Source organism: Ahaetulla prasina, chromosome 4 (genome assembly GCF_028640845.1).
Source record: "Ahaetulla prasina isolate Xishuangbanna chromosome 4, ASM2864084v1, whole genome shotgun sequence".
Classification (NCBI taxonomy): domain Eukaryota; kingdom Metazoa; phylum Chordata; class Lepidosauria; order Squamata; family Colubridae; genus Ahaetulla; species Ahaetulla prasina.
In genome coordinates this window covers 124,852,360-124,873,309 of record NC_080542.1, presented here as the reverse complement: position 1 = coordinate 124,873,309, position 20,950 = coordinate 124,852,360, and the positions used below count along the sequence as shown (strand labels likewise).

At 33.6% G+C, this 20,950-nt stretch overlaps 1 protein-coding gene across 8 annotated transcripts in view; it reads right to left on the bottom strand.

Moving 5' to 3' along the window:
* Positions 1 to 1,872: 1,872 nt before the first annotated feature.
* Positions 1,873 to 20,950, bottom strand: part of ANKIB1 (ankyrin repeat and IBR domain containing 1) — a 51,628-nt gene continuing 32,550 nt past the window's right edge. For 3 of the 8 annotated variants that reach the window (XM_058180843.1, XM_058180842.1, XM_058180846.1), the window contains 6 exons: positions 19,998 to 20,143; positions 16,929 to 17,107; positions 15,055 to 15,106; positions 7,385 to 7,496; positions 5,529 to 5,662; positions 1,873 to 5,309 (listed from right to left, as the gene is read on the bottom strand). In XM_058180843.1, coding sequence (XP_058036826.1) covers positions 4,566 to 5,309; positions 5,529 to 5,662; positions 7,385 to 7,496; positions 15,055 to 15,106; positions 16,929 to 17,107; positions 19,998 to 20,143 — 1,367 coding nt within the window. In that variant the 3' untranslated portion in view covers positions 1,873 to 4,565. The remainder of the gene's footprint in view (positions 5,310 to 5,528; positions 5,663 to 7,384; positions 7,497 to 15,054; positions 15,107 to 16,928; positions 17,108 to 19,997; positions 20,144 to 20,950) is intronic. The other 5 variants (XM_058180847.1, XM_058180845.1, XM_058180844.1 and 2 more) reach the window with 5 other exon arrangements.

Here is a 20,950-nt window from a genome sequence, read left to right as displayed (position 1 = left end):
AAAGCATGCTCTATAGGTTGAATAAAGAAGACTCTACCAAAGTAAAAGTTTCAAGAGAACTTCCAGGCAGAAAAAAATAGAATTTATGAAACATTTATTCCACAATATCACTATGAAAATTTGAACTGAACTAATATAATTCACATACAGTTAGTTCTTGGTTAACGATCATCTATTCAGCTAGTTCCCAAAGTTATGGCTGATGCAGCAGTTACATGATAACAATTCATCCTCTTAACAGGCTCAAGGGAACTCCAGCACCTATCTTCCCCCACCCCCACCATCTTAGTCTTTTTTGGACTATCCTGCACAACGGCATTCCTTGCTGATGCTGACAGGAGGGAGGTTGAGTGGAGTTTTGCACGGTGGCATAGTATGGCTGTTGGCTGTGGTTTGAGGCAGCGCTCCTGAGCGGCAGTGGTGGGTGTACTGGAGCTGTACTCCAGGGATTGTGATGGCCAGTTGACAATGCTGAAGGTCCCAGTGCTGCCATAACCAAGGAGTGCTGTTATATACAGGATGGCTAAAGGATGGCGGAGATGGGGCAGAGATAGGCAGATGTGGGGAACTGAAGAGGAGGAAGTCCATTACTTTACCAAGGTTGGAGACTGACAGGGACTAAGCTGAGAATGGCTTGAGTCCTCACCTAATGACCAGTGTGATCATTTAATGACAGCAATAGGGACTACCAGGGTTGCTGTTACTAATAAATTTGGTCAGATGAAATTGCATTTTTCAACTTCACTTAGTGACAGAAATTTTGATCTCAATTACCCACATTAACCAAGGGCTACTTGTAGACGTATATAGAAAATGTGAAAATGTAAATAAAATTATCCACATGTAGTATTTCTGAAAGACTTAAGATAATCTAATAAAAAAATAAAGATTAACATAAACTTTATTTGCTTACCGTTCTTAGAAAGTTTATTATATCTGTTAAAAATAAACATTTTGAATGATTTAATGATTGATATCTGAGGGCAAATTGCACTTCAATCAGTATTCCTTACTGGTTTCAGTTTAAGAAATGCTCAAGTAACTGAGGTTTTTCTAAGCAGAACTGTTAACAGTGCTATTTATTTTCATCAGAGTTTCAGCTGCTAAATGCTTAATTATCTTTGGCCTTTTTGTCTTCATAGTACCTCATTTAATCTTATACAATGTTTGAAATACAGAATAGTGGATTTGATCTCAAGATTCTAATTTCTGTGTTCAGAAGATGACACAATTTCTGTGTTCAGATGTCTTCTGCTTAATGGGATTTGGTTTGGTTTTATAGGTAGTCTCAGTTTATGACGATAATTGAGCCCCAATTTTCTATTGCTAAGTGAGGCAGTTATTAAGTGGATTTTGCCCTATTTTACAACATTTTTAACCACAGTTGTTAAGTGAATCACTGTAGTTGTTAAGTTAGGCACATGGTTGTTAAATGAATCTGACTTCCATATTGACTTTGCTTGTCAGAAAGTCACGAAAGGGAATCACATGATCCTGACTCGCTACAACCATCATAAATATAAATTAGTTACCAAGCATCTGAATTTTGATCACATGACCATGGGGATGCAGCAACAGTCATATGTGTGAAAAATGGTCATAAGTCACTTTTTTCAGTGCTGTTGTAACTTTGAATGGTCACTAAATGAATGGTTAAGTCCATTTATTGTAAGTCCATTACCTGTTCTACTGATAATGTTCAACTTTATGCAAGAACAAATTACTTCTGTGCAGCATAATAATTATTTGTGAAACACTCTACTAGAAAATCACAGAAAATTGATGTATATCAGTGTGAGCTTTTTTAAAATTTCAAACACCATTTTTTCATCTAAAACAATATTTGGTAAAGAAATACAGGAGATAAAGGAATTAGTTTAAGTAATAAATGTTTAATCAAAAATTTTACATATTATTAATAGCATTCATTTGGCCAAACATCTATACGGTTGTAATATCCTACTGTATATAAAGTGGGAATGTATCAAGTATATACTATGAAAGTGCAAATACCATTTTCAAGATTATAGTAGTTTTGTTTTTCTTTATAAAATTAATTGGTTTACAAAATAGGCTTGCCAAACTTTCTTTCAGAATTCTAAATTCAGTTAGGGGGCTGGTCTTAAATTTTAAATAAGTATCAAGAAAATACAAATTTAATATGCTAAATTTCATGCTCAGAATAAATTTTACAATGGAGTATACTTCACAATTTAAACCAAGTTACAGAAAACCAGAACCCACAAACTTCACTATCATCACAGAAAGCACTCATACATATCTTCTCTTAGCTTTGCAAGACATCTTAATGCAATACACAAAATCATGTGATATTCTATTTCAAAATTAAAATTCAAGGAAGCTGTATGTGTATTTAAAATATGTAAGACCAATTAGTGACGATAGTGTCAAGATCTATTTTAAGTTAGAAAGGATTCTGTGATAGCTTTTTAAAGAGATAATTTTCCAAGGCTAGAAAAAGGGATTCAACACTAATACTTTCAGGACAGGGCAATTAGAAGCCAAGCTAAAAATATAATGGATGTATAGCGTATAATAACAGAGAAGCAGACTACTCCTTCCAAATAAATGTCAAGAAACAGAGTTTTTTAAAAATGGATTAAATAGTTAATATTTAATTTTATGAGCCACAGGGACTGCAAGATCCCAACAGTTAAGCTTAAATGAAGGATTTAACACTTTTTTTTGTAACACACAGTAATCAATATATATACCTTTTCTGCCATCAAAATACCTTACTATACACAATCAGTAGCAAGTTTTTGTATCAGACATAGATCTTTCATATCAAGTCAAACAAAAAAGAAATGGAGTATTTCATTCATTTTGCTTCTATTAACCTACACTTTGATTATTTGCAAGCAAAACAGTAATTTAAAACAATTACTTCTAGTTAAAGTTACAATCTGCATCACTAATTTACAATGAGGTTTTGATGTTTTTAAGCCAATTTCAACAAAACTTTTTGTCACAGAAGGACACCATTAGGGAAGGTTTTGGGTTGTTGTGTTTTTTTTTACAAAATATGAAACACCAATCATATACTTAATGAATATTGTGCAATTGAAAAGAATACATTGTAGTGTTTTATTATTTCTGAAAAATGTTGACATATAAGGTATGATACTCCCACCACAGCTATAGTGCCTGCAAACAAGGAATTTGTCTGAACAGCTGAATTTGACACCCACTTTGCAGAGTGGGTGTTTTGGAAACACACACTCTTATTCCTGTGTTTCCCCTCTCTTTTCAGCTGAAGCTCACACAACCTCACAGAGTGAAACTAGTAGGCTGGATGGAGATATAGGAGGCACACACAGATACTCACATATGCTGTACTGCCCTCAAATGCATGCTGACAAAGATAGGACAGGGAGAGAAGGAGAAAAATAAGGCTCTCTGGAATCCTATGGGGATCCTTCTAGGTGTGCATGCTATACCTGTATGGGGAAGGCTTATACCCTATATAGGTATTGAGTGGAAAGGAAAGGCCATGAGTGGTTTTATGGAGGTTTCTGCAGTTCATAGCATACCATAGTATACTCCAGAACAGATAACTAATATTCATTTAACTGTGTCAACTATCTATTTAGCTTAGGCAAAGGCACAGTAACATGTTGTTTGTGATATTATTAATCTTTCCTAGGTTTTTGGAGGGGGCAAGGAGGCTGTCTCTAGCTTTAGAAAGTTGCAGACTTCATTGTTTGTAAAATGTTACTGTTCAAAGCAACTACGCTCAAAGTGCAGAGAATAAATAGAAAAGACTGCACTTCTGTTAAAATGTCTTTTCAACTGAGCCAACTTGGCTGTTTAAAATAACTATCTTTAATAGCAGAATTAGATTTAATTAAGATAAAATTATGTTAATGCAATTATAATGGTGATAAATGCGAGTAAAATTTGAAAAAAGATATATGTGTATGTGTGCATGTGCATGTCATTCTGCATGTGTATGCGTTCTTTACATCCTTAAAAATAAGAGTTAGCATAAAAAACCAATACTGCATATTTTTATGTTGATTTGCTGCTCAGTTTGGCACATCCGTACTGGTACATAAACATGAAAAGTTTAATTAGAAGATTCACTTTACCTCAGTTCATACTATTATTGATTAATTGGGGAAAGCAAAACATAATTTTAGTGCTAAACCTTTTTAAAGAATAAGACAAATAAGAGAAAAAGGAGAAAATGTTTTAAATGACTCACTAAGGAAGTCTTAATCTCCCTTTTCAAGTTAAGGATCATCAGCCTAAGGCTAAATAGATAATGCATTGTGTTAGGAACATGGAGTACAAGCTTTCTACTTCCTCCAAACAAGCAAGCAACTTTACTGTCCAATGCAATAGAAATTTCCTGAAAGGTTCAAATAAGCTTCATAAAGAACACCAAGGAAATTTCTATTTATCCCATTTTTTACAACTTGGGTAAACAACTGAGCTCTGCTAGGATTGGTCAAAGATTCCACTATATATTGTATCACTGATAATTGCCTAATCATTTTGGCTCCACAAACTATTCATTTTTCCCCCAAAACTTTTTGTGATTACACCAAATGCACATGTTCAGCCCATTCAGCTGAAGTTTTAGATGTCTGACGTGAAACATCTGAATTTACAATTTGGCTGCTCGTATCTCCAGAAGCTTCTTCACTTTGTGGAACTGTTTCTCCATAACTAACATCTCCAGCAGCAGTAGCACCTTCTTCCCTTTCAGTGCTTCTGCCTTCATTTTTGACTGCATCTTCAGAAGGTGCATTTTCCTCTAGAAGATCTTGTCTTACTTGTGGCTGCTCCATTAACCTCTCTTCAGTACTGGGTTGCTGTGAATCATCATCTGCTTCTGTAATTGCGGAAGGAATGAGTGCAATACTCTGAGGATTCATGTCATGGAACCAAGCCATTATGTTTCCAAGGAGATTTTCATTTATATTAAGATCTTGGCTACCTGAGTCAGATTCACCAGATGCTGAATATAAGCCACTTCTTGTATTATTGAAAGTGCGAGAGCTAAGATGGTCTGTCAAAAACTGATCACTGTCTGCACTTAATTTTATCAGGCTATCACCAAGTTCTAAAAGTTCAGTGCTACTTAGAGCTGCTCTTGGATTATCTACATTTACTGGGCCAGAATCTAACCTTGTAGGCAAAGAAGTACCTATTGCTCCTAATGAAGCTTCATTAGTCAGGAAGTCTCTAGTTTCATCGTCAATAACTAGGCCAGATTCTTGCAATGATAACTGAATAGCAAGAAGTATGTTTGGATCATCTTCATCCAAGGAACTCAGAGCCTATAAGAGATATCAAAATTAAGAAATGCCTATATACTGTATGCCAGTATAATCAATAATGATTATTTCGGCTAAGATTCTATTTGAAATCTGTTATGTAGTCAGTTCCATAACTAATAATATATATATATATATATTCTAATAAGCTGATGAAGTTAGAAGATAGATAGATAACAAGTTAAAGAAATAAAATAGTAAAGAAAAGATAAAAGACTATACCTGCAGAGAATCCTGGTTTTCAGAGCGACTAACAGGAGTATAGTCATGAAGAGAAGAGCTGTGAAGGATACTCATGGAAGCTGAACTCACCATGGAATTACCGTGTCTTCTGTTACTGCCAGCTTCTTGAGTATCTGCTCAAGGAAAGTTTACAAATTAAAACAAGGAGCTTACTTTTCTCTCCCCCTCCCCAACACTTTTAATCCATGGTTTTTGTAGGAATTTTGAATTGAAGTGATGCTATAGAATACTTGAGACTAAAACATCCTTCTCTCTGTCTCTGTCGCTCTCTCTCTCTCTCACACACACCCCTAGCAAATATTCTTTTAATAACTTTGAGGAGGGATTGCCTTCAATTCAGGCTTTGGCACATGGTGATTGCTTAGATCTACTCCCCCAGGTTTCTTGGCAAGATTTACGATTTCCCCAACGCTTTCTTTGTAAGGCTGAGGGAGGATGACTGGTCCAAGGTCACTCAGTTGTCTTTGTGCCTAAGACTAGCGTTCACTAAACTACATCAAGCTGGGAGGTGATTTGAAGAATCATATGAAGAAATTGGAAGTGTAATACTGGTATTATTTCAGATGTCAGGGAATGATTGTTGGATATCTGTTCAGGAAAAAGAAAATTAGTATCTTCTATTCTTTGTGTTTAGTATTTACTATTACTGTATTTTCCGGATGCTCTGGACTATAAGATGCACCTAGCTTTTGGGGAAGAAAGCAAGAAAAAAAATCTCCCTCTGCCTCCCAGCTTCCATCCGTTAGTTATCTGGCCTGTTTGCCACAACCCGTTCTCTACGGCCTGTTCACTGCCACAGCCCTTTCAGCGTGGCCCATTCGCCACCGCAGCCGATTCTAGAACAGCAACCCCCTCCCCCCTGCTGCAATATTCACTGCATAAAACGCACAGACTTTTCCACCCACTTTTTTGGGGAGGAAAGTGCATCTTATACGCCAAAAATATGGTATATAAGTAATACTTTTTTAATATTTAGAAAAATAGCATTTTCTACTAAACAAAGGATAAAGCAATGTGTGTTACTGTATCAGAGATTTTGTGATACTTTACAACAACATTTTGTACTGATTACATTACAATATTTTTATAATTAAACCAGTGACTATTGATAAGTATAAAATGTACATTTCTTTCTTTCTTTTCTTTTTTAGTTTATGTTGTTGATTGGGGGTTTAGTTTGTATTCTTGTCTTTTCTATTTTTCCCTTTGGTGTCTAATTTTTAAAATTTAAAGATGGTTCTATTTCTTATTAAACTTTTAAGAATGTTAAATAAAAATAAAAAGACAAATTTCTAAAATATCAAGATATATATTTGATATGAGCAATCAAATACCTTGATGAACGTATCTTTTCTTTTATGTACACTGAGAGCATATGCACCAAAACAAATTCCTTGTGTGTCCAATCACACTTGGCCAATAAAAATTCTATTCTATTCTATTCTAAAATAGAAGGTACCTCAAATGATGCTTCATACTTTCTAACATAGTAGAAAGGAGAAAAGTTATCTAATTCTCAGTTTATTATGAAAGATGAAATTACATTTCCATATACATGCAATGTAATAAATTCTGAAAATCCTACATTTGTTATGCATACTGCTATATCTAATTTTCATTTCGAAAGTCAGAAATATGGTACCTCTTTTTAAATATTTCACTTTTCTTTTGAGGACTTAAAACAAGGGATTCTCTTTGGCAATTAATATGGTAATTATGTTAACTAATCACTTCTTTTTGCTTGAAAAACAACTGAATGATAGCCCACCATTAAACTTCTGATTAAATAAAAGCTGGTTAAAAGGAAAATAAAGATAGTGTAGAAAAAAGGTTACCTAGTGTACTCTCACTTGGATCATCAGGATCTGGAGCACTACTCAGCAGACTCTGCATATCTCCACGTCGGCGCTGTCTGTGTCTCCTCCGATACTGAAATTCAGCATATTCCTGCATAAACCAAACGTTACAAAATACAGGGAAGCATGCAGTAATATATTTGGAGCACAACAAACAGCACGCTTAATGGGAAAAAAAATATTCCCTGTGATTTTATGCACTATAAAATCACCTGTTTCATAAAAAGTAAATAACTAAGTAGCAACCAACACCATGCAGTTTTGGTAAATAAAATTTCAAAAATACATAAATTTGCTAAATAAATTCAGCTAATAGATCAATGAAGCTGCTACTGCTGCATGATTGGTTGCATTTTTATGAGTATTTCAAGACTATGAATTTAAACTAATCAGTTTAGTATAATATATGCACATATTATTTTATATATAACTCTCTCTCTCTCTGTGTCAGTATGTAGGTATGTGTATATATCTATATATATATATATCCAAATTCAACACTGAGCCTGCATTAGTGAAATTGATATTGTATGCTATTATTCTTCTTTTATGAGCACCGATAACAATGTAGCAGAGTAGATGAACTATCTTTTCCTTCCCTTTTTGCTTTTCTCTTTGTATAATAAAATAAGAATTGCCAACAAAAATTGCTTGATAATGTTTCTGTTAAAACACTCAGCAAGTCTACTAGTTCAGTCTATCAGGTGTTCTTTTTTTATGAGTTAATTACCAAAATAATCTGCAGCAGTTTTAGCAAGAGTCGTATTGATAAATTATATCTTTGGATTAAGCATTCTAGCAAACTCATTGTCACAGATCAATCATATTCGGAAATGTTCAATGTTCAATTGATTTAATCAGCATATTTTGTATCAACTGCTTATCATGTAATGTGAAAAAAATTCTTGACTTACAGTTCTGTGAAATCCTGGAACATTTTTTGTTAAAAATGAAAACAGGGTGATAGTTGAATTATTTTCAGAGTCCCCCCCCCCCCTTTTTTTTGGCTTTGGCTTTTTTCTTTTTTTCTTTTCTTTTCTTTTCTTTCTTTTTTTTTTTTGGAAGGACCACAGGAATCTGCAGCCCAGATTACTTTTGCACCTAGTCCTAACTGATAAGTATTCTCTATTTCAAAAATCAAGAACACAGGTCAAAAATATTAGCACGCATCTCCAGTTGCAATGGAACTCAATGGAGGACATATGAGCAGTTGTCACAGACATAAAATATCAGTAATGTTTATTAATTGTCCAGAAATAATATATATTTCATATAAGTATAACTAGCTTTAGTTTCAGATTAATTCAGACTGTGATGAGTAATGGATAGAGGTGGGTAGAAAAGACGGGACATTATGATGTTATTTTTTCTAACTAATACCACAATCTGATGCTGTCAATGATATAAAATGCACAAAATAGTTCAGAGGAGTTTCTTGGAAAAAAAATTGTTGGTCTAGTCAATGATAAGAATTCTGAACTAGACAAACTTTTCATCTAATGCTTCTAAGGTGCCTTTTTTTTTATTAGCTTGCTTCAACTTTTCAAAAATTTTCTCACCTTACTTAAATACTGATCAAGCTTAGTTTAGGTAATAATTTCATTGTTTAGCATTATATAATAAACAGGCAGATTCTCAAATAAAACCATTAATTTCTCTCATACCAGTTATACAGCAGTGCAAACTTCAAATAAGATTCACTGATTTTGAATAATTAAAATGTTTCATTGCAAACATTTAATTATTAGGAAAAAAAGCCAGCCAGTTTATTTGAATATAAGAAGCAAACTATAGCCTTGCAAGCATAATGCTATCCAGTGACTATAAAAAGGAAATATGCATAAGTATGCAATTGTATAAATCACAAAACAATCCTAAAAAAGGATTGAAGAAGAAGAAAAAATCCATTCCTCTCTATCCCACAGTTAATTAGCTTCATATTTTCATATTTATATTTCATGTGCCTGGAATTAGCAAGTTTTATTTTTTAAATTTCCTTTTCATTTTGTAAACTTTTGTTGTACCTGCTGATGACACATTAGGCTGGGGCTAATTGGGTTCTCATAGCTACATGGATAGTGTTTCTTCGCTGTTCATTTTTCCAGTTTTATTCAGTCCGCTGTGCTATCTTGCACAGTACGATGAACTCATTCATAGAAATGATAGTGCTAATTGTAAGGCACAGATCAAAAACAAAATGCTAAAGATAAAAGGGCATAGTCAACTATGCTTATACACATGTGAATAATGCTCCTGCATAGGAACTGTGTCAGGATTGCAACAGTCTTTTTTGCTGGAAGCACTCACCACCAAATGGATACACTTGATCATAATTTCCACCTGTTCCTTTAATTTCCCAAAACTGGGTCAGCCTTTGAAAAAAAACAAGTGCTCATAAGATGTCAGTAGAGGAGCTAATGGCTGAGGTCTCCACAGATCTGAAGAACTACAGTTAGAAGTAAGCAATCTGCATTTCTAATCCATAGTCTCTCTAGTTCTTTCGTAAAGCTAAGTAACAAGCTTACATCAACAGAGATACGAGAGAATGCCCAAACACGGACGTACAAAAGAGCACTACCCTCTCAAAATATTTTCTGTAATCCCACCCCCTCAACCCAATCATATTGAATGAACAATGAAGGTTCTGATCAAGCAGCTACTTAAGTTTAATGAAAAGAAAATAAGTTTGAAAAAACTTTCTGTTAAGAAGATCACTGCTTGCAAGATGGCAGGTAGTCACTTTGCAGAACTCTGATGTAAGGTTAGCAAACTTTGGTAGCATATGAATAACCGAAGTAATATAATCCATACAAAAATCTAATGTTCTATAAATACCTAGGGTATGCTGTAGAAGGATATGAAGCAGGTAAGACAAGTAGTTGGAAGGAAGGAGAAACAAGTTTGTGAATAAAATCAACATGTTTAGTTCTTGTAGTGTAGAAATAAGGTGAGCAAATCATAAGGGCTCACAACCAAACAGCTACAATTACAACCATCACATAACTTTTTAATAAAAGATTCTTGAAAAGTAAGTGAAATTAAATACTGAAATAGTGAAATATAGACTGTAGAAAGTAATTCAAAGGTCCCTAACAAGATCAGAAGTGGATTAACTTGCCCAGTTGGCTACATATATGAGTAATGGTGCCTTTTAAGCTGAAGCCAAAATTTTCATCACTTCCTTTGAAAAGAAATGAATGGAATAATCCACCAATACTAAAGGAATAATCTTTTGTGATAAAATACTAAAATGCTGTTATTCAGTTCACATCTAATTTTTGCAGCAACTGAAATTAGTATATGCCATTCTGTGAAATCACTGACTCTTGGGATTCCCAGAAATGACTTTAAATGCTAAACCCACAGGAGGCGGAAGCCTTGCATTTTAAGGATAAACGAAATTAGCCTGCTCTCCGGTATATCCATACAGTTTAAAAATATAGAAAGAGGTTTTTTTATTATCTATTTCCTTTCTGTTCAAGAATGCCACTTAGATTTTATCAGTTGCTTCTCTAAATGCAATGAAAATGAATCTCCTGGAATCGGGGAAAAGTACTGGAAAATGGGATTGTAGATGATGTGACCACCTGAATCAGAGATTATTTAAAAACATCATCCTTGGGACTGGTTTAGGAATGCTCAATTCCAGAATGGTCTCCCTACAACTGGATAGAAGGTCTGAGAATATTAAAATTAATTCAAGGCAAATTACCAACTTTTTCTGTGATTTGATGGACAGTTTTAGGGATCATTGATACATGTAGACAGAATCAACAATTCAAGGGAATATACCTACTTTTTCTGAAAAACAAGATGCTTTTCTAAGATAGATATGATGTGGCTACTATACTAAGGTTTCTAAAATATGGATATTGTCAAAGACTTTTTCGGATCATAATCCTATGAATTTGTGAAAAAAAATCCAGTTCTTAAATTCTATAGAAATAAGAACTAATGGAGGATTGTAAAAAAAAATATTTTTTTAGAAATAATTTAGATAAACGTATTGATTTAAGAATTGCTTGGGACAAAAGTAAAACTTTTATCAGAAGTTATTTTATACAACATAATAAAACAACATAATAAGACAAAACAATAACAAAAAAGAGGCAGAAGAAAACACAAGCTATTTTGGATGGTATAAGGAGAAAAGAAGAAAAATTAAAAATTAAATTTCCAGACAAGGCAAGCATGTCTCAACAAAACAAAACTTTACAATGAGAAATGGAAATAAAAATGAACTATATAAAGCAAAAAAAATATTATTGACTTTGTAAACAAACCAGGGAACTGTCTGGCATATAAATTACAAAATAGAAAATAATGTTGAAATTATAAATGAAGATACTGTATTAATGGATAGCATAATAATGTGGAAAGCATTTCATCAATATTATTTCAACTTGTATAATGCAAGTAACGTATCTCTGAAGAACATAGATGTATTCCTAAATTTTACTGAGGATTACAAAAGAACAGAAACAAATTATGAATGGATCTATAACAATAAGGAAAGTTTGTGAAGCTATAAAAAAGATTAGCTCAAAAGGTGCCTGAACTGGATGGATTACTAGGTTCTTATTATAAATATTTTTGAGGATTATTTTGAGGATGAATTTTACAAAATACAGTACAATGAATATCTCACAGGGAGTGAAAATGCAATGAAGTTGGAAAGAAGCTAATATAGTAGTAATACTTAAAAAGGAATAAAATACAGTTAAAGGACAATATTAGAAATGTGTTGGACCTTTTGGAATATTTGTTTTTCATTGGTATAATGAAAAACAAACCACTTGATTTTCTTAGATGTGTAGTAGTCCTTGGATTGGACCTTCTTGTTCAAAGTTTTGGAATAATTTGAATGTGGTTATCTTGTTCAAAATTTTCTAAGATAATGAACTTTGGAAAGAACTTTATAAAATGGGTAAGAATGATTTATACTTCAAAGGAAAAATGAATAACTGCTAATGGATATCAAACAAAGGATACAGAAAGGAACAGGACATGTATGTCTATTGTCTCCTATCTTGTTTATTTTGGTTCTTGAAATATTGAATTATAAGATAGGATAAGAGGATCGAGGGAGTAAATATAAAAAAAATAGCTTACAAGTTAAGGGCTTTTGTAGGTAACTTTATGTTGGCTTTGGAAGCCTTCTTAGCAGCATTCACTCTTTCATCAGACAAAATTGTCTAAAATCTATAAAAGCACTTCAAAATTACATTGGAACTGTAAACAATAGGAAGGACATTTCATCTTGCTTGGTGGAAGTATAGAAAATTTTGGATTCAAATATACTGATTCAGAGAATTTTAAAGTTTACAATTTGAGAACAAAGAGTTGGAAAAAGTCTCAGAACTTTAATTTTTTTAATATGATAAGTAGAGCCAGATAATTGTACTTATTTATAAACTTTATAAACTCCTTCTCCGTGAGGGCTCCTGCCCTCTGGAACAAGCTGCCTCTGGGGATACGCCAACTCCCCGACCTCCGGACCTTCAGACGTGAGTTAAACACCTTGTTTCGCCGTGCAGGGCTGGCCTAATGTATTTTAACATATTTTAATGTGGGTTTTTACTATGGTTTTATTACTATTTTTATTCGTTTCAGCCGAATTGAATTTTAGATTTTAAAATGTTTTTAATTTTTGTATTTTGCCTTTTATTTGGCTGTAAACTGCCCTGAGTCCTTCGGGAGAAGGGTGGTATAGAAATGGAATAAATAAATAAATAAATAAATAAATAAATAAAATAAACTTTCAGCAATATCTACGGAATTATATCTATGGAAGATTGGTTCATGAAGATTATGTAACTTGCTTAGATGGCCAAACTAATTTACTTGATTAGGGAAAATACATCATGTTTATTGTTGATTGAAAATCCTTTGTGGACTTTTTGCATATAACAGAAAAAATGAATGTATGTTTATGGTTTTGATGACTAGACACAAGATTATAGAAAGAAGAGAGTCATATTGAGGCTTTAGAAAAAGAGGTAAATTTATAAATTGTACTTATAACTGCTGTAAATAAGACTGAATCTTACTGTTTTCTTTTTCCTTTCTTTTCTATTTCCCCCCTTTCTTTCACTTTTACCTTTTCTTTGATTTCTATGTCTTTTTTTCCTCCTTATATATATTAGTTATTATTAGTTTTGATCTTCATTTTTAAAATTTTCAATAACATTATGAAAAAGAAAGAAATGTTCAGTTTCAAAATAAATTGTAACTCCAGAAAAGAGATTTCCATAATCATGATCCATCCCCATTTTCAGAAGTACAATCCTCCAAGCTTGTTTAGTGAAGTAGTGGCAATGTACATGAGACAGATAAGCAGAAAGATTGTCTATAGTCGGAATATTTTATATGCCACAAACTCTGCAATCTCTTGAATGGTTTGGGTTGGAATGAAGTGAAGTTGCACGTAGAGTAGACAATAATTTTTTTAAAAAAGAAAAGATTTACAAAGATAAAACAAAAAAAAGACCTATATAATTGTCATCCACGAAGGAAAACAAGCGGAAACAAATGTTCTCTGAGAAGAAAAATCCAGATGCAATGGCTTGTTTTGCAGTAAAAAAAGAAACTGCCTAGAGAAGGGTAGGGATAAGGATATTCCTGCCAAATGATCTTCCACAGCACTAGGTGTTTCCTGTATTTCAAAAATTTTATTAGTTTATCTGAATATAATATAAAATCCAAAAATACAAAAGACAATAATAAGAAAACAAAGGCGGGAAAACGGAAGGGAGAAAACTGTCGGGCAGAGTGAAAAAAGAAAGAAAAGGCGTTGACTTTCCTCCTAGATGTTTCCTATGTGAACTCTGTGTAGGAGTATTGACTTTATGGGCAAGATACCAAGAGCACAAAGAAAGATAAAAATCTTGGTCATCACCTGACAGATGTAAAAAATATATATATCCATGATACAAAAAGGAAGTTAAACTCCACTGGCTAATCTGTTACAATGTTACATCTAGCTTTTTGTCTGTGATCCAATGCCTGGGCAGAAAAAGTTAAAAATGGTCTTACAGGAACATGTTTGCACTCATTAAAAGCAAGATTTTAAAATACTTATAACTACAAGACAGTAGCCAAGTAAGAAGCATTAAAAAATTTAAAAAATGAAAATTATATATCAAATAACAGCTAAATAGTAAACTCAATTCAGGAGCCAGCTCGGTAAGTGACTGTTGTTTTGTGGTACACTGTCGGCAAGGTTGCTCTGCCATGACAATCTGATGTGCAGCTTTCATTTTCTAACAATCAGGAAGAAGTAGGGAGCTTCATTTGCAAGGGATGGAACATAATTGCTCTCATTTGTTTAACTAAGTTCAAAATTCTATTTCAGTTGTGACAATTATCACCATTTGCCCTGCCAGAACTCAAGCAGATGTTGAGAAGCTGGAAGACCAGGGTGCCGATCAAACCCTTAAGGACGGAAATTTATATGTTATATATTATTCACCACTGGATAGGGAAAAAAAATCCTTGCATTGTAAAGCTACAAAAAATAGAAAGCTCATCCACACCTTGCAAACTTTGTACAATTTGCAACAACATTGGGAAGCTATTCATGCAAAGTGAAATTCCTTAATCATTTCTGTAATAAGTAAATTTATATAACTAAAAATGACAAAAATTACCTCAGGGGATGCAAATCCTAAATATTCCCAATCCCATGTTCCACCAGCAAAGCTATAAATTAAACATACTTCGTTATTGGAGAACAGAATTAACTATGAACAATTTCCCCTCAACCAGACAATTGAAAAGTTATTTGCTAATTAGCTATATAATTTTAATAGCGTTAATAAGCCAAGAAAATTAAAAATTTGTCAAGATTTCATATTATTAATCTAAACATTCATTCATTGCATGGACACAAAACCATATCCCACTCAATCCAATCCCACCAACTTTTTCAGTTGAAGCATGGGTAGCTAGTGCTAATACTTCCTAGTTGGCCAATAACAGCAACATTTATTTATTTATAACTTCAACTTTCTTGGCTACTAATAAAGTCTCTGGGCAGCTAGCAAGGATTACAATAGTAGAACAATTAAAACAAATTTTAATGGTGTGGGAGAGAAGGAAATGGAACCAAACAATTCAGCAACATCCAGCCTTACATCCTGCCTTCTTGAAGGCAAAGAAGGTCAAGGATCTTTGGATCATGGAGGAAATTTTCCCCTAATGCCTCATGAAAAGGTATACCATACACATTTAGTTAGAATGGATTTAATGGCTACATTAGGAACCTGACAGTCTAATGCAATATTTGAATCAGAAACATCAAAAATTACAATTCAACCTTCTATGCCTTGTGCTGAAAATGAGTGGTTGAAGTAATCTCTTCTCTGAATCAGTTCGAGAAGAATACATTAACCTATTTTTTTTGCTGTTTATTTAAAAGTGTATCATGTTTTCTCTGTCATCATGATTAATTTTCATGTGTAATTCTATTTTCAAGGTACTACTTTCACATTTATTTAATTTATTTATATAGCTGCCCATCTCACATATGCGACTTTAGGCAGCTTACCATAAAATAAATAGAATGTATAAAAAATACAATACAGAAAATAAATGTTTTTCTTCCCCTATAAATAACATTTGGTATAAAATATTTGATTTAATATGATCATTTATTATGAGAATAAAATTTATGCATTAAATGTATAAACTGTCCATTTCATAAATATGAATTTGGGCAGTTCCGAATTAAAAAGAGCGAAAACCAGAGTTAAAAGTAGCAAAAATGATATAAAAATAGCATTTGAGAAGGCTTACAAACATTCAAAGAAGCCATTACACAGGTATACCCTTGCTATCAGGGCCCCAGGCTCCATGAGAAAACCAGGTTTTTAATGCTCTGTGAGATATCAGCAGAGTTAGAGCAATTAATAAGTTAATCAGACTATCTAGTATATTTACAAATGCCACAGGGCTCTAATTCGTGGTATTGGCATGATTCTGTACTCATCAAAAAAGGTCAGCTATTCAAAAGGCAACAAATAAAATTCTGTGTTTCATAACACAGCACATATATGTAGAGGCATTTTCATATACATTTTACTTCAAAGTTTCTAAGGACAATTCTGGACTCTCACTTCTAAAAAAATGGAACATGCATAACTCTTCTCCTTATTTTAATTTTAGTCACAAGCACCAATGCACCTCTGACTTAAAATAATTAAGCAATGGAATGATTAATCCAAGTTCATATTTTTTTTAAATGAATTATTCAAGGCAAACCTTTGAGAACTATTTGCTCTATTTTTCTAAATCATGGATAGGCAGCCTGATGCTTTCCAGATGTTTTATACTTCAACTCGCATCAACTCAGCTAGTATTGGCAATGTTAAGAGAATGTAAGGAGTTGCAGTCCAAAACAACTGGACATCATCAGTTTACTAAACCTTACTCTCAACAAACAAGGTTGTAAGACAGGCTTACCATACTTGGTACTTACAAACTGTACTTCTTTTGGGGTCAAATCTCTATTTTATGGGATTACCTGCGCCTTGGAGCTTCTGGAGAATCAGCAGGAGCAACTCCACGGGCTACAGAAGCTAAGAACTCTTGCCTCTTCTGTTGAACAAGACAAGCTGCCCGGATGATTTTATGGCGGGGAGTACGAAGGTAAGGTCTGTTCACTTTCTGAGCAAGATCTTCTGTAACCATTTCAAGGTCTGTCTACAATAGAAAAATAGTATTGTAACCAACACTTTACAAGGTGAAAATATATGTGCCAGATATATAATCAATAATGAAGACAGATACAAATATATGCATTCCTTATTATAATGGTTAGGGATATAACTAAAATTAAATTTTACTGGAATCTGTGGTTCCAATAAAAAATTGAGATTTCTATGGCTTACTATTTTATAACTATATAATCCTATATAAAACTATATTAAGCAGGAAGCATTACAACACATGCAATAATGCACTTTTTACTATACCAATAAAATACCAATAAAAAAATAAGAAATCTTTTGAGTTTTAGATTGGCAGCAACACCCCAAGGAGTCTAATAAGTGTAATCCTTTTGAAATTAACATTTTAAAGAGCATTTATTTCTTTTAAAAAGTAGTCTTGAATGACTTCTATAAGAAGAATATCCATTTAATGTAGATTATAATTTATTAATACAATGTAGAAAAAATAATTTGGGGAAAAATCCAGTAAAATGATAGGTTCAATCTATTAAAGCCATAAAATTATATCAGCTGAAAAAAGCTGGTTACTAAACTATAATTGTTGTTTGCACATTTGTGAATGCACATATCTGGATTCTGTGTTAGATTCATATTTATCTAGGTTGTTAAATTAGCTTAGAAATATAAATATATGAGAATGGCTGGGCTGAGAGAATGGGGCTGATTCAAACTTACCTAGTGAGTTTCTATGGGTGAAGTTAGATTTGAACCTGTTTCATAATACTCCTGGGACCTAGGCAATGGTGGTGAACTTGTGACACGCCACTATGTTTTGGGTGACATGCCAGCATTCGCCAACAACTATTCTCAAAAATGTCCCTGTTCTTGTACAATTTTTGCAGGTTGTACAAGAATGTTCTTGTATAACCTCCATGTACCCTGGAAGTCATACCAGAATTGAACCTCCAAAAATTGTGCAAGAATGAGATGTGCTTTTGCATGATATTCAGAAGCAGCATAGGCCACAGAACATCATTCTTCAAAGTCACATCAAGATCAAAGTGTTCATGTCACCCAGAGCAGCCTTGAATAGGCCACAGAACATCTGTCACAAAGAACATCAGCTGAAGATAAGCAGCTCATAGCAGATCCTGGGAAATGTTGAGTTATCCCACCATTCCCCAGGCTGAAGCACTTTGGGAACAGTGTAAGGTAGTCTTTTGGAGTAGCATTGGTGGCTCTGGGGCTGAAATTAAATTGTGGGTATCTACTTCAAGCACAGCTTTGACCCTGCTGCTGAGTGCCACTGTCCAGGGTGGCTTAGACTGGAGATTGGGAAGATAAGAGAATTGTTTCTGTATTGTTCAGAGGGGTGGGTGTAACACATTAGCAGGGTCAAGCCTGAATTTTTGATGTGCTGAGCCCAAAAGATTGGCCATCACTGCCCTAATCCAACTTCTTAACAATTACACTATATTGATAAAAATATATTAAATCACCCATCTCCTTCCACTTATGACTGTAATTTTGTTGCTTGTATCCTTACGATTTATATTGATATTGTTTCCTGATTACTTAATTGTAGCCTATGACTATCATTAAGTGTTGTATCATTAAGTTTTAAATTTGTAGCCTATGACTATCATTAAGTGTTGTAAGTGTTGTACCTTGATGAAAGTATCTTTTCTTTTATGTACACCGAGGGCATATGCACTGAGACAAATTCCTTGTGTGTCCAATCACACTTGGCCAAAATATATATATATATATATTCTATTCTAAGAATAAAATATATAGTAAAGTGGAGTCAAGGGAATCTTTATATAGCCCCTTGGACAAGCAAAGTTTTTATTTTCTATTGTTAACGGTTTTTTTTATTATATTTCTATAATGCCAAATCTATCAAAAGTCGATTCCCCCCCCCCATGCAACTGACAAATAAAGTATTTGCAATACAATTAATCAAAACATTGGCCGTAAATAAAATAAATGTGTTTGTAAGGCATGACTAGTTTATCAAATTATGGCTTGAGAAGCATGGGGTTCAGAATGCCTGGGCAATCCAAGTGTCTCAGGTCAGAGTCTTCCTTTCAAGCAACTAGTTAAGGTTAGTGGCACAGATCCAAGCAGCACTGAAGCATTGTCTTCCTATGTGATCTTTTATTATGAGATGGTAGAACAATTGGGAGAAGTCTGTGAGCCGTGAATAGCTCAGGAAACTTTTTGAAAGATGGCGTAGTAGATAGGGCTCAAACTAATGCTTTAAGCTGTATGGAATGATTCAGGGGTGGGTTCTACTTACATTTACTATTGGTTTGCAACAGGAGAGTGCACGCTCTCTCGCTTCACTCACATGTGCTTCTGTGCATGCGCAGATCACCCATGATGACATTGTGGCAGGTGGGTGAAGCCTACTGCCGGTTTTACTACTAGTTCTATAGAACTGCACTGAACCGGGAGTAACCCACTACTGGAATTATTGCATAGTAAAGGTTGCATAGTAAAATACCTGATTGTGTAGGTGTAATTTTGCAAAATGTCCTTAGATTGAACAAACAAAACTCACCACTTTCCTAGTATTTTCTAAAAAGTATTCAAAAGAGAATGCAGGGCTAGAATTGTTGGCCATGCCAACATCATGATGCAAAGATGCTGAAAGGGGAATAACAGATAAGGGCACTGCTATGGCAATCAGAAGAGTAGTGAAGATTCTGTTGAGAGTTCTACTTAAGTGCATACTGAACATAATATATTCAGATGTATGTCACCTATATATAGTATGTTAGTGTAGCACACTTACAAAAACAACAACATAGGAATTGCTATTTTCTGAGTTGGCTATATAGGCACGGAATCCCTTTGTCTAAATCTTGATAAAGAAGAATTGCAGGACAAGGGCCACCACGGGGTAATATATTTACCTGCATCAGTTCAAATATTTCTTTCTTTGTGCTTTTTGGTTCTAGAAAGAATCCATAAGGATAAGAACACTTCAGAATCCGTCGAGTTTTGAGGAGTTCTTGTACTGCATCTTCAATGAATGTGGTATCAGGACAACTTCCTTCTGCTGCAAGATATGTTCGGATATTGCAAGTAAATGTTTATTTTTCTGGTTCCTGAAAAAACTACTTCAGCAAGCATAAGGTCTCTTCTGAATTAAACAAAAACTATTAATATAGTATAAAATTAGAATGGTTTCTCAGCCTTCAAATAAAAAAAAATACTTGCAAGTAACTTTCGTATTGACTGTATTCGGATTTCTGCAATTAGTAAAATTAGATTATGATAGCCATCCAAAGTAGATATTTCAAGATATAAACATGATAATTAGTTTTGTGACTGAAAAGTGAACAATTCTTACAGATATATAATTCTTATTTTTCTATTAATACTATTATTCTTTTTAGTGACTTGCTATTAAGATTTCATGTTGTTAAAAATAAAACCACAGAAACAGTAGCAGAATTTTTAGACATAAAAATAGATACAAGAATGCATTAAAAATACCCCCAAACCATACAAATTTGAATTCAGTGAAAAAACTTTTGAGTAAATAAGTTGTAAATTCTAATTATATTCTTAATAGAGATTATTTTTATTTCTTCATTCAAATATTTATAACTTTTTTTATAGCAATAAAGGCTGGCAGAATATTAACGTTACTATATAAAACCATAAACAACCGGCACAAAAACAGAGTAAGTTCTAACCTGTTGTTGTTCAGACCAAATCTTTGGTAAATATCCAAAATTTCTCTTGGGACTGGGAAGGAAACAACAGCACTGCAACTAAAAATGCCTTTCCTCATATCCATGCATAATGATGTGATGGACACAAAAGAAAATCCTTTACCTTATCTTAAAAAGGACAGATG